Genomic DNA, 13093 nt, shown 5'->3' on the forward strand with positions numbered 1-13093 from the left:
TTAATGAAGTGTATATTAACATATAAAATCTACTGAACAAAATATGTAAATGCTATCAAATACATCACAAACAAAAAGAAAATTGAACATAGGTTATCTGTATACTGTTTTATAAATCTCTAAGAATGTAATGGTCTAAATCAGCAGTGCCCAATCTTATCCACAAAGGGCCGGTATGGGTGCAGGTTTTTATTCCAACCAAGCAGAAGCCACACCTGATTCCACCTGTTTAATCCGTTGTTCTTGGCTTTTAGTAAACTCTGGTGTGGCTTCTGCTTGGTTGGAATGAAAACCTGCACCCACACCGGCCATTTCCGGATAAGATTGGACACCGCTGGTCTAACTCAAGTATAGTTGGGCCCTATATCAGCATCATAGGATATTGGACGGACAGGGAAGATTCATTTAATAATTTGTATTCCAGTCCACATTTGGAGCATGAACCTAACAAAGTAACCTGAGACATCACAGATCCCTATTCAATCCCACATCTTACCATAAACCTGTGGCAAATTCTGTCTGTAAGCTATTAGATCTTAGTTGGAACAAAATGCCATTTGTTTGGAGGTATTTTAGTCTGGAAACTTTTGAAAAGTGTGCTGGCAAGTGGGAATACAGTTGCATTGCACAATACAACCAATTTAATCAAGCACCTGCAGAGTTTTTTAGAAGTTAAAGAGTAGCAGGAGTTCATGCGATGCAACAGACAAGAACACAGCACCAGTTTTGTGTGTACTTTTGCTCTTCTAATCAGAAGTGGCTTGTGATTTATTACAGCCTCATGGCGTAATATTAAACCTAATACCAACGATATCAATGATAATATTAAAGTAAGAAGAGTTCTTGTATTGGAATCTGTACCAGAATCAGCTCAGAACTGGAAAAATGTGGATCAGCCTGTGAATCGAGATCCTACTACTGAAATTTTATATTTGTGTTTTTTAGCAGACAATTATATATTTTTTAAATTATGTTTGTTTGTTTTTTTTTTTTGGCTAAATGTGTTCTAATGGCAAATAGAGTGCATATTTGTACAAAAGAAGCACACAATAAACTGTGTCCAGTAGCCTGTTGATGACTGTTCTGACATGTTCACATTTCCCTTTTTGTTCCACTCGGGTTTTTTTTTTTTTTTTTTTTTTTTTTTTTTAACTCCGTTTCAAACAGTTTAGTTTATTCAAGGTTTATCCACTCAAGGTCAAATTTTAAAAATTCAAGTTTTTTTCAATGTGGAGCCTCTGCCTTTTTAGTTTCAGTGTGGTACCTTTAGTTAAGAACATGATGTAATCAGGCTAGACGGAGATCAGATGTGACTGGGATGACAGGAGGACACAGGAGGGTTTCAATTTGCATTCTTATGCATACTGATGATGATGTGGGAGGATAAACACACAGATATGCTTCCAGGTCTAATTTATATGCGATTTTAATAGTTTCTTGGAGCCAAAACACTCATTCATTTATTCATTTTCCTTCTGCTGTTCCTAGCTGGGGTTACGGTGGCAACAGGCTGAGAAAGTCAGTCCAGACTTCTCCATTCCCTGCCAAAGATCTCAGCTCCTCCAGACACTCCTAAGCTAACTGTGAAATGTCATTTTCCATTTGGATCCTGGATTTTCCCCTTGGGTCTGTTTCTGTCTAGATTTACCCTTGTTTTTTTTGGGGAGAAAAGTTGCTAAACGATGCCATGGAGTAATTTTTACATTCACTGATTCATTATGGTCATTTTTTTTATATCAAGTTACAAATTACGATATATGAAGAAGGAAGATTTTGGTGAAGAGACTTAGAAGAATAGAGAACAGAATAGAAGCTTAAGCAGAATTAAAAAAATAACAGGCAAGTGTGTTTGGCTGCAACATGAGAATTTTCCAGAGAAAGCACTTGATTAGACTTTGCATGGATGGTTTTTGTCATGCGTACTCCTAGTTGCTATATGATATGAGAGCTGATATGAGGGGAAACGTCCAAGACTAATACTGCCTTCCTGTGCTATAAGAATTGTCCGACGTTCCTTTTCTGAAGTGGTACATAAGAGTATGTTGTTTTCATGCTTTGTTGTTGGAAAGAACATGAAATTTGGATAAAGCAAGTTTCATTACTACATATTTTTTCTTTTACTTTTATTTCGGCACCATAACACGCATTACTCAGTTAGCTAGCTTGCCAATCATAACAGAATTTTGGTCAAATACAAGCTATTTTCATGGTGTAAAAATGTGTAGAATTATTGCTAATATAATTAAATGGCAAAACCAAAATGGCAGGTGCTAAACTTTTACATCTCCCTCAACATTTTCCCATATTAGAAACCCCGGTAGTAAGATTGTTACTTTCCCACTCATTATTATGAGTTGGGTCGTTCACATGGAACATCCTAGTGGGAAACAATAATTATTTACAATAATTCCGGTAGCATAAATTAGGGAAATAATTTGGCGGAAAATGGCACCACAATATAACCTTTGGACTGGTGGAACAATAAGCATTGATTACTTGTAAGTATATCAAATATGTAAATATGCACTTGGGCAAAGTTAAAGTGACGTGATATACGGCTAAGTATGGTGGCCCATACTCAGAATTTGTTCTCTGCATTTAACCCATCCAAAGTGCGCACACAGCAGTGAACACACACACCGTGAATACACACCCGGAAGAGTGAAAGGGGTCTAGTGCTCCAAATCTCTAAGTTTGAACACTGCTTTTGTCATCTATTTAATGCCTCTTGAAGGTTTACATTCATTTAAATTCATTCAAGAATATTTAAATTCCATTTAAAAAAGTATCTAATATATCTAAAATTAAAATATATAAGCAAATCTCATCTTTGCACCCACTGATACAGAGTCAGTATTTAAGTAGATTCCACCTGCCATCTTGATCCTGCTGATGTCTCTCATCATTAAAGTCTCATCTGTTCTCTTTCTCTCTGTGTCTGTCTGTCTCTCAGTCACTCAATCTGGCTCTTTTCTCTTGCTGTGGTTAAATTACCCTATTAGAAAAACTGGCCTTGATCTTCTATCTCTCAATTTCTAGGCCAATTTTTAAGCTCTTCTTTCTGTTTGAACTTTTCAGGAAATAACGTAGCTTCTCCAGTTCTCTGTGTAGCATTGAGACGGCTTTCAGAAGACCCACTAATAGTCTCTATCTCTGACTCTGGTGTAATCCTGTAAGACAGCCTTTGAAGCAGTGAAACTTGAGGTTCTTCTTTCATTTCTCTTTCTTTGAGATCTCTGCCATTGCTGTGATTCACATCCTAAATCTCTGGAGTCCTGGTTTAGTTTTTGGTGACAGTACAGTATTGAGAACGCCAAACATAGCTTTGCCTCCTGAATCATTAACTGCAAGGATTTTAACAGTAGTTAGGCTTTAACGTTCTTAAAAACAGTGTAAATTTTGAATCAAAAATGAATAGAAACAAGATCATTAAAAATATTAAGGGATGCTCCCATTTATAGAACAAATCCTCCATAGGGTAGAGGTGGGTCCAACACTTCATGTAAATGCTGATAAACAAACTAATCTTTACCCCCTTGGCTGGATCAAGTCCAGTTCTACCGCATGGTCTTTGGGTGTGATTTTTAATATTGGGTACTTGAGTATGATGAAGGTGGTTTTTTATTATGATTGTGTCTGAAATTGACCTTCTGTTGTTCATTTTACTGACTGTATTTCTGTAGCTACAAGGCTAATAACCAGTAAGTGGTAAAAAAGCTTCACTTAGTGTCAGTTGTGTTTTAATCACAATAAGATGATTTTAAATATCTGTAAACTACTCCAATTATTTGGGTAAATGCACTTTGTTCATATTCTGGACACCATACACTTGAGTGATACCAGTGATGAGGGAACCTCAGTTTGCCAAAGGGAAGGGTGTGATGTTTGTCTGCTATTAAATCATATCAGTCCTTAAACAGAGCTCTCTCTGTCTGACTTTGCTGTTGAGCATTGTGAAGTGCAACAGCACACAGACACAGTATTACAAGTGCGTTTTCTCTGCTGTGTAGGTTAGAAGTGAGAGGAGTTTGAATAGAATTGTATCAATTGTCCGTATACTGTACACTGAAACTCGGGGCAGAAAATGAAGGGCAAGTTAAGACATGTTTTTGGAATAATAGACAAAACTAAGCCTTACCCACTGTAACTGAAGGAATAGAACCTGTTTATCCAGCATATTGTTTGCCTCATTATCCTTTATTTAGAGTTTACAGTTATGTTAAAATAAATGTTGAATAATGCTGGGGAAACAGAGAACCTGGAGGAAACCCACACAGCAAGAACAAGAGACACAGACAGTAACCCGAGCTCAGGATCGAACCTTAACGATGTGAGGCAGCACTTGTAGGTTGCCATGTTATTATTAATGCAACAGTCCTTACATGGTTACATCCCAACAAAGAGTTCTTCAGTGTTAATTGCATGCGGACACCTGACCAGCAAACCCATGTGCAGTTCTTTCCCTAACTGCTGCAACAAAGCTGAAAGCACACACAGGTCTATAGGATTGTGTTAATGTAGAATTATAGTTTCAGCTGAAGCCATTAGTGATGATTAGAGGATGATGGTGCTCCTGAGCACAAAGTGAGCTTCATGAAGACTGGAGTGGAACAACTCGGAGTATCCTGCACAGAGCCCAGATCTCACCCACAGTGTGAAAACCTATGTGGTGAACTGGAACTGAAACTGCACTCCTCCTTGCCTAACATCAGTGCCTGACTTCTCTACCTCTCTTGGGTCTGAATGACCAAATGTTCCATGCTCCAGAATCTAGACAAAAGCCTTTATATCAGAGTGAACAGTGTTAGAACAGCAAAGAAGGACAAAATGTAGAACGAGATGTTTACCAAGCACAAATGGGTGTGATTGGTCAGGTGTCCTCAAACCTCTGTCCATGTAGTGTATGCAAGTGTGTGTTACATATACACACTCATATTTTTGTGCTTCACAGCTTAAATGCAATCCTATGTAATTCTATTACGGTAAATGGTTTGGTCACAGACTTCATGCCATCAGTAACTTAGAAAGTAGAAATCTCGCATGTTTTGTAGTTTCACTTGCTTTAGCTGTTCCTAGAAAGCCTTAAAATAGATTTTGTGCTGAGAGGAAGTGACTAGTTGTCTAGTGTGCAGTGTACCTTCTAAATGTGCAGTATGTGCTTTAATAAACAAGAGCATGGATCATATGTTGAACACGGAATCTTGTGTGGGTCACCTGAGACGTGCGTTCTTCATTTTCATTCAGAGTCAACCCTGAAGACCCTTTGTTGAACTTGATCAAGTGTAGATCAGTCTACACTGGGGGGCAGCACTGAGACATATTTCTTCTGCATGGGTTTTTCAACACCTGCAATGTAACATTTACTATTTTATTTTCTGTTTCATAGGAATCTGTAATGGGATGTATAAGCACCAGGTGTTTCTACTGCTTTTAGTGATTCCCAGTATCGTCCACTTTTAGGACCTTTACTCAGACATAAAGTGCATTTAATATCAGTAAGACCTTGAGAGTTCAAGGACAATGGATTTTTTTGTGTAAGTATAAAGACACTCTGATTCTACTGTGGGTTTCAAGCAGCCTGATGCCCCGTTTGAGTTGAATGTTTTTTTTATTTTTTTTTAAGGCATTTTTCTTTTGTGTATTTTAAAGTGCCTCTGACATTCATTACAGCCTACCATTCCAATGTTTGCCATTAACCAGGCTTCTTTAACCTCCACACAATTCCTGCACTTTGTCACGGTTAAATGTATCTTGATATATAGGTCACTTAACATGAATTCATTTCTACTTTGTTTATTCTAGGTATACCTGTTGCTCAGCAGCATTTAATCTGGAACAACCTGGAACTTGATGATGAGTACTGTTTGAATGACTACAGGTAATAATTTTCCCTCTGATTGAGGACATGTCAGCACCCAGGCATTTTTGGTCTTCAACACGTAAGCCTGATTTCCTGTTCTGAATCAGCTACTATAGTCATGGTACTCTGTTGAAGTATAGATTAGGGGAAACTCGACTGAGAAAGTTTAATCAAATCTTGTATTTGCTGATTGTTTGGGCTAATGAGTCGCTGTCTTTGCAGCATCGCAGAAGGTTGCACTATCAAGCTGGTCCTTGCCATGAGGGGTGGGCCTATCAACACCAAACGAGGTAGTCTGACTAATGTTAATGACTGAGAATTATAAGCTTTGTGCAAACATTAACTGTTGAAATGAGCATACACTGCATAATGTTTCCTAGTGTAAACAAAAATTCATTTTTTTTTTTCCTTTTTGTGATCTAAGTGACCATTGAGAACTCAGTAAAGCATTCCTCTGACTGCTTGGATTCAAAGAAGGATGAGGTGTGGGAAAAGTCTCTCTCTAATAAACAGGTCACTTTCCTCGTATACAAAGAGGGTGACCAGCTCAACGTCTTCCGGGTTGTGGATCGTGGAGACGGAACTCTGACGCCTGTGTCTAAGTCGCGAAGGTTTGTTCAAATGGAAATCAAAAGTTAAGGAATATCTCATCTTTCAGTGCTTTCTTTTTTTAAATCAAAATAAGACAGTGTACATTTTGTGTTTTTCAGTAAAGGTAAGGCTTAGAAGTGTTAGACTGCAAAAAGGTGTTTTTTTTTTTTTCCCCTCTTTTCTTTCTTTAATCATCAAAACTAGCTTAAATGTTTTGCAACAGTGTGTGAAAGTTCTGTTTGGTAACACAGGACTTAAGATAAACACTTGGGTATATAATAACGCTTCAGTGGTTTTGTTGTCTTTTTGGTTCAGCAGTGGTTCTGTTCATAATGTGTACGCTGAGGAAGAGGAGGAGGGTGTTGGCATTTCTTCTGCGCAGCTGATGCTAGAGAACTCCATCACAATGAACAAGATGAAGCTACTCAAAGCCAAGATGGAGAATATGAACCTCAATAAAAAGGTACCTTTACAGATGTATAGATAACTGAGTACAAACACATGTTAAAACGAAGCTAGTCATATTATCCCAACAGTAATTATTTGAAGCTTTACTTTTATTAGAATTGTCACTGAAACAGACTTGAAGTAAATACTACTAGAGTGGAGGAGCAATTCTCATAACCAGAACAGTAATAACAAGTTCAGCACACTGGTGCATGGCTTAATTAGCACTCCTTCTCTGAACAGTCTTTATGAGCTTGTAAAATTGTTGCAACTATTTCTGGGATTTAATATCTTCAGGGAACAGTTCTTCGTGTTTTTCATTAGCTTACACTAGTGTCCAGTGGCTGTGCTTGCTTTTTATTATCAGATAAAAGTTGTTGTGGGGTTTTTTTTTTTTTGTCCTATTGTCTTTTCAGCCCAAGAAGTCTACCAAGTTGAGAGTGAGGCCTCCGGTTGGTCCACGCCCTTTTTGTGGATCCCTTGGCTCTGCTCGCCACCACCGAATGCTCCGCATCCCTCCTCAGATGATTGGCCACACCCCTGCAACACAGCTACCTCCGATTGGTGATCAGCAGCAGTCTTCCTCTGAAGCTGGGCCACCTTTCACATGTCACCCAAGTTTTGCCTCTGGTAGACCCATTTCCTCACTAACAACTTCTAGCAAATACATCATTCAGGAGGAGGAGCCATGGAATAAGCCCACCCGGGGGAATATTAGGCTACCTCCTAAAGTGTCCAGGCTGGATGTAGGTGGGCCAAACTCTATAACAGACTGTTTGTACCCACCAATCTCTGTTTTGTCTGGTCTGGAAGCTGAAGACGAGACCAAGATACAGAGTGATGGACTAATGCTACCGGAAGATGGAGTTATGATGGAGCCTTCCAAGCCCATTCCGTTTAATAACCTGCTCCAAGAGCCACTGAGTCTGGATCTTTCTGCTCAGCAGGAGACCAGTCTGGACTCATTAGGAGCACTGAACGAGCCCCTGACTGCAACTCCATTGCTGTCGCAAGTTGTAGGCTCAGACAATATTAGCACATGGTCAGTAGGCACTAAGACACTACAGTCCCAATCTGACCGAGCTGCACTGAACTCGCTACACACTCCTCCGCTTGTGCCTCGACCTTTCACAGATTTTACCGCGGAAGTGTCTCGCCCCTTTCTTGGCTCTAACAGAGCGCCCACCGTTCCACCGCGCCCGAGTCCGCAGACCCCTCCTCTCCATCACATCAGAGTGGACTCACCAGGCAAACGGTCAGACGGAGTATACAAGAGTGAAGCGCAGGACGTCACCAATATGGCCAACATTTCCAAAGAGCTGTCTGGCTGTGTGAGTAACATCGATGAAAAACATGCAAGGCCTTGTGATCTTGCCAGATTTAGTGGCACAAACGCCCCCTTGCAAGCCAACATCCATCTGCTACGGGAGGATCTGCTACGGAGAATCGTTCCCCTGCAGAGAGCAACATACACAGTGAGTGTGCAGCTCTCACATCCACTGCTGGATCTGTGCATATGTATCTATATGCATTTTCCAATAGAGCAACGATGTTAAACTGCAGTTAGTTATTTAGCATAGAAAATGCTTTTAGTCTAGTTATTCTTTAATCTGAAAACGTATTATCAAAGTGGTGCTTCCTTTATTTGTATGGAGGAAGTTATACTGGTAACAGGTTTTACAAAATATTGTCTTTTCAGCCATCAGGAATCCTGGACTCAAGTGGATTCTCCAGTTCAATTAAGAGACTAGGTGAGTCTGAATATAAATATCACAGAGACTCAATTATGCGATGTGTCGAGGCCAATTAATTTCCTTCACCACGTGTCCTCTGCCATAAAATAGCAATTTTGGTAGATGTGCTTCTCATCAATAACTCCGTTCTCTATAAAATGGTATTGTTACTGAACTGAATCCAGATCCTGTATATTGATTATGCCTATGTATCCCCTGTCCTACATATAATGCCATCAGTGATGGTAGAGTTGTTCTCTTGAGGGTTTGACATTTGACATTTTTTCCTATGTGACATTGGTTCTGTATGAAGAGAGGTAAAGGATCTGACCAAACAACTTTTGGTTTTCAACTGTAAAAAAAAAAAAAAAAAAAATTCTGTCATGAAATTTATCGGGTTCGAGTGGCATCAGTTTTTCTAACACTATCCATATGTTCAGTAATTTTTGTATACTAGAAAAAATTGTCAATTAAGCTTTGCTACTCGCTTATTATAGATATGTGGAAAAGTGCAACAGCTGGAGCTTTTTTCCTTAGTTTTCCTGCAAGTATGTACATTTTTTTTAATGTGTACAATTTTTTTTTTAAATGAATATGAAAGCATGCTGTTTTAAAACTCCATCTGGAGACTTCATTGACTATTTTGAATATTTTCCAGCCAGTATTTTGAAGAATGAGTTTTCAGTACCACGACGACACGCGTCACTTGCACGGACTGGGCTGCTGCATCTCTTACCCTCTAAAAACTAGACAGCCGAGTCCTTGAAATGCTTTTTGTCACAGCTAGAATTCATCTTTTTATTGCATGCATTAGGTCTCACATGAATGGCCTTGAAATTCCAGCTTCTACCTGGCTTTATTTAATCAAGTCTGTTATGTCTGTGGTGAGCAGAGAAGTGAACCAAAAATAGCATGAATGAAGTGACAACCTTGTTATTGCAGCAAATCGTCAACAAGGTTGTGTAGGATGATGTGCCGTTACATTCATGTTTTGAAGTGTGTTTAGAAATGACTGACCACCCTGTTTTTTTTTTTTTTAAGCAGTCATGCATCAGAAAGATGATTAGACTGTGTCCATAGCCCAAAGGGCAGCATGACATTACGGTTGCATTATAAAGGCTTATGAATATTTTAGAACCCTAGCATTGTGCATCAGGCATCAGTTCTTTACGGTCATTGACAGAGGAACTATCCAGAAAACCAAGCAAAAGGACATGCAAACCACGAGTTCCTCCCTTGACTAAACTTGTACATCCATATAAAAATTCATATCATGTGCATAGACTAAACTCACAAACTATCAGCTAGTAAGAATGACTATAGTAAAACTTGAAGGCAGCTAGAAACGGATGTGTGTGGGTGTAAATGTAAAACATTCGTCAGCAGCTGGTGTTTGTGATGTTCTAAAATGTGCCCAGAAATATCACTGCCAGCGTCTTCAGCCCCATGCCCAACATGCTGATCTCTCTGAGATCAGAACTGATGGCTGTAGACTAAACTACAAATCCAATCTCATGCCTCAGCACCTGGACTAGAGCTTCTTTTGCCTGTTGTCATGCACGAGTTTGTTCCAAGCACAGAACTTGTGGCTGCTTTTCCAAAGATGTCTGTATGTGGCAGTGAGCCAGCTGAATGCTGTGAATATGTATGTAGGAGTTGTTGCTTCTGAACTTTAGTGTAGCTGTCTTTATTGTTTATATCATATTCTCATGATTCAGTGTGTTGCAGGTAGCTCTGGTGTCAGAGTAGAACTGTATAGATGGCCAGAAATGCAGGCTTAATTTTGTAGCTATCTGCTCTCAGGTTATGGCTGCTAAGTGATATACATTGGCAGCCATTTTTATAGCAGTTCATTTTCTCTCCTAAGTATCCTTCAACCTCATCTAAATGTGACCCTGGATTTGTAAGCCTCGGTAGGGCATGGGTGTAGAGAAAGGGTGTCTAATCCTCATCTACAAAGGATGGTGTGGGTGTAGGTTTCATTCCAGTTAGGCAGGAGCCACACCTGACCGTGTAACTAGTTACACTCGGCTTTCAGGTGACTCGGTGTGGTTGGAATGAAAACCCGGACTATCCTTTCTTGATGATAACGGATAACCCTGGTGTCCAGTATTGTTTGTGGTGTTTTTTTTTACTCATTTTTGGTCATTCAACCAATTCTTACCCACAAACTAATTCTGAAGATGGGCATCTTTTTTTTTTTTTTTTTTTTTTTTTAAAAAAAATATTTAAATTATCTTTAAGTCTTTAAATCATCCTTAACTCAGCTTATGCTGTGTCATGGCAAATGAAGAAACATGGAAGAAAGCCCCTTGTCCTCTTCTGCATCATATGTTCACAGAAGCTAGATTGGCTAGTATGGCTATGACTGATGGAGGAGAAAGTAATGCTCTCCCTCCCATTCAAAGAATATGGCCAGCTATTTTGGACTCCTGGCCACTGATGTGTGTAGCATCATGGGGATAGTTCTGTAGCTGTGGTACAGTTTTTAATTGTGGTTCTACCTTTTTTTATTTCATAGTGCATTTTTTAATTTTTCTATTCTATTTTCTTTTGCTGAAATGTTTAGGCTCTCCGACATATCTCCTCCCTCCTTTGAAGGCCCCCCCGAGCTCAAAGAAGAAGACTTCAAAACACTGCTTCCTATGTGGGAAGAAGACCGGGCTAGCCACCAGCTATGAATGCAGGTATGTAGCTTAGGCTGTAGGCAGTTGAAGTTAGCCCTCTGTGCTCCTTTGTGCATTTCTTCTTGCCATGTAGTCTAGATCTTAAATTCGTAAGACAAGTCTGAGTGTTGATCGCAGTGATAATGTTCATTTTCATTGCAGCAGGAGGCTTCAGTTCCTCAAAGAACTCTTAGCATGTGAGATCTCTTCTTAAACAAAGGATAAGCCCTGATATTTTTTGGTCTTACTTTCTTATGGTTATCTTAGAGCTGCCTTTGCAGAGAAGCTTTGTTGTTTTTTTTTTTTGGTGTTTCAGAGCCACAGTTCAGGTATAAGCTCAGTTCGTTCTCAGGAAGATGTGATGCAGATGAGAATAAAATTGTCAGGCCTTAAATTAGCAGCTCTGTGCAGAAATGCTTTGTAGTGACATCTTTTGTGTTATGTTCTTGTCTTAGATGATAACTTTTCATTCCTAGCTAGCCTCAAGGTTTCTGGTATTTGTTCAGAAACATATAAACACAGTGTTTGATCTGTATTCTTGCCTTTTGGTTCTGATGTGTGCTTTGAAGTAGAGTAATGATGATAAAGGTGCTTAAAACAGATGGTTGGTTACAGTTCTTATGAAGACCAGAATAGCTATGCGATTCTGAATTGATTTGGTTACTACATAAATTCCGCTGAATCTTTGAGTTCTTTGATTTAGGCTATTTATTTATAGCCTGTTGTTGTGCTACATGTTCTCACTAGACATACTTCTAGATTCTATTCTTTCCCCTCTCAGCTTTCCTGTTGATACATTACTATTTTCCTAATTAAGGTGTGGCAACAACTTCTGCTCCACGCATCGCTATGCAGAGACCCACAACTGCACTTACGACTACAAAAGTGCAGGACGCCGCTTCCTACAGAAGTCTAACCCCATCATCAGTGCACCAAAGCTGCCCAAAATATGACGACACTACATAAAGGAAGATGATATACAAATGAAAGCATGATTATCAGAACAAGAACTTAACCAGCAGTGTGCTTTTATCACCAATATTGCTTAAAGACAGATTTTATTTTATTTTATTCAAAAATGTGAATTTGTTTCTTCTTGATTTTTTTTTTCTTTCTCTTTGTTACTATTTTGTCTACACGCATAGGATGAAAAAAAATGAAACTGGTGTGGAAATGTCGTGGAAAAGTGATCACTACAAATTGATATATTTCTAATCGGTTCTTTAAATGTACAGTAAATGGCTTAACGAGACAAGTCTTTGCCGGATGCACTTTAGTAATAATGTCGTCACACTTTTTTCCCCTTTCCTTACTCTAAATTACTACATTTTAGGCCTACAGCACTTCATCGAAGATGTTACAACTGGTATTAAAGTTACATAATATAAAAGGATGCATCTGATAAGGGTTTCACTTTTAATACAAGTATAAACGAGCTGTAAACACTACTATGCAGTATGGCCACATAGCATATGAATATTTGTGAGAAGGGCTTGGTAGGCTGACATGAACACAAAGCTTGAGTTGCCAATGTGAATGTTTTTTTTTTTGTTTTTTTTTGTACTTTTTTTTTTTAATTGCACACCACCATGAACAGCTGTTAAAATGTTCAGTATTTATTTGGGAATTAATCTAATAAACTGAAATAAATAAAATATATCCTGCTATTCTTTCATGATATATATACATTTTTTTCCTTATGGTCGCTGCATTATTGTGGCTAGCAAATGTACTTGATCATTACTACCTTGAGATACTGAAAGAGAAAATATATCCATAATCAAAAACTTCTCAAA

The 13093-nt window shown here is 38.8% G+C and overlaps 1 protein-coding gene across 4 annotated transcripts in view; it reads left to right on the plus strand.

Moving 5' to 3' along the window:
* The window catches only part of zfand4 (zinc finger, AN1-type domain 4), a 19607-nt gene extending 6640 nt beyond the window's left edge, over window positions 1-12967 (plus strand). For 3 of the 4 annotated variants that reach the window (XM_027142107.2, XM_027142108.2, XM_027142109.2), the window contains exons 3-10: window positions 5803-5878; window positions 6083-6150; window positions 6285-6471; window positions 6767-6914; window positions 7315-8373; window positions 8598-8649; window positions 11201-11318; window positions 12115-12967. In XM_027142107.2, coding sequence (XP_026997908.1) covers window positions 5803-5878; window positions 6083-6150; window positions 6285-6471; window positions 6767-6914; window positions 7315-8373; window positions 8598-8649; window positions 11201-11318; window positions 12115-12250 — 1844 coding nt within the window. In that variant the 3' untranslated portion in view covers window positions 12251-12967. The remainder of the gene's footprint in view (window positions 1-5802; window positions 5879-6082; window positions 6151-6284; window positions 6472-6766; window positions 6915-7314; window positions 8374-8597; window positions 8650-11200; window positions 11319-12114) is intronic. The other variant, XM_027142111.2, reaches the window with a different exon arrangement.
* Window positions 12968-13093: the final 126 nt, after the last annotated feature.

The sequence above is a fragment of the Tachysurus fulvidraco genome, chromosome 4 (genome assembly GCF_022655615.1).
Source record: "Tachysurus fulvidraco isolate hzauxx_2018 chromosome 4, HZAU_PFXX_2.0, whole genome shotgun sequence".
NCBI classification, from domain to species: Eukaryota; Metazoa; Chordata; class Actinopteri; order Siluriformes; family Bagridae; genus Tachysurus; species Tachysurus fulvidraco.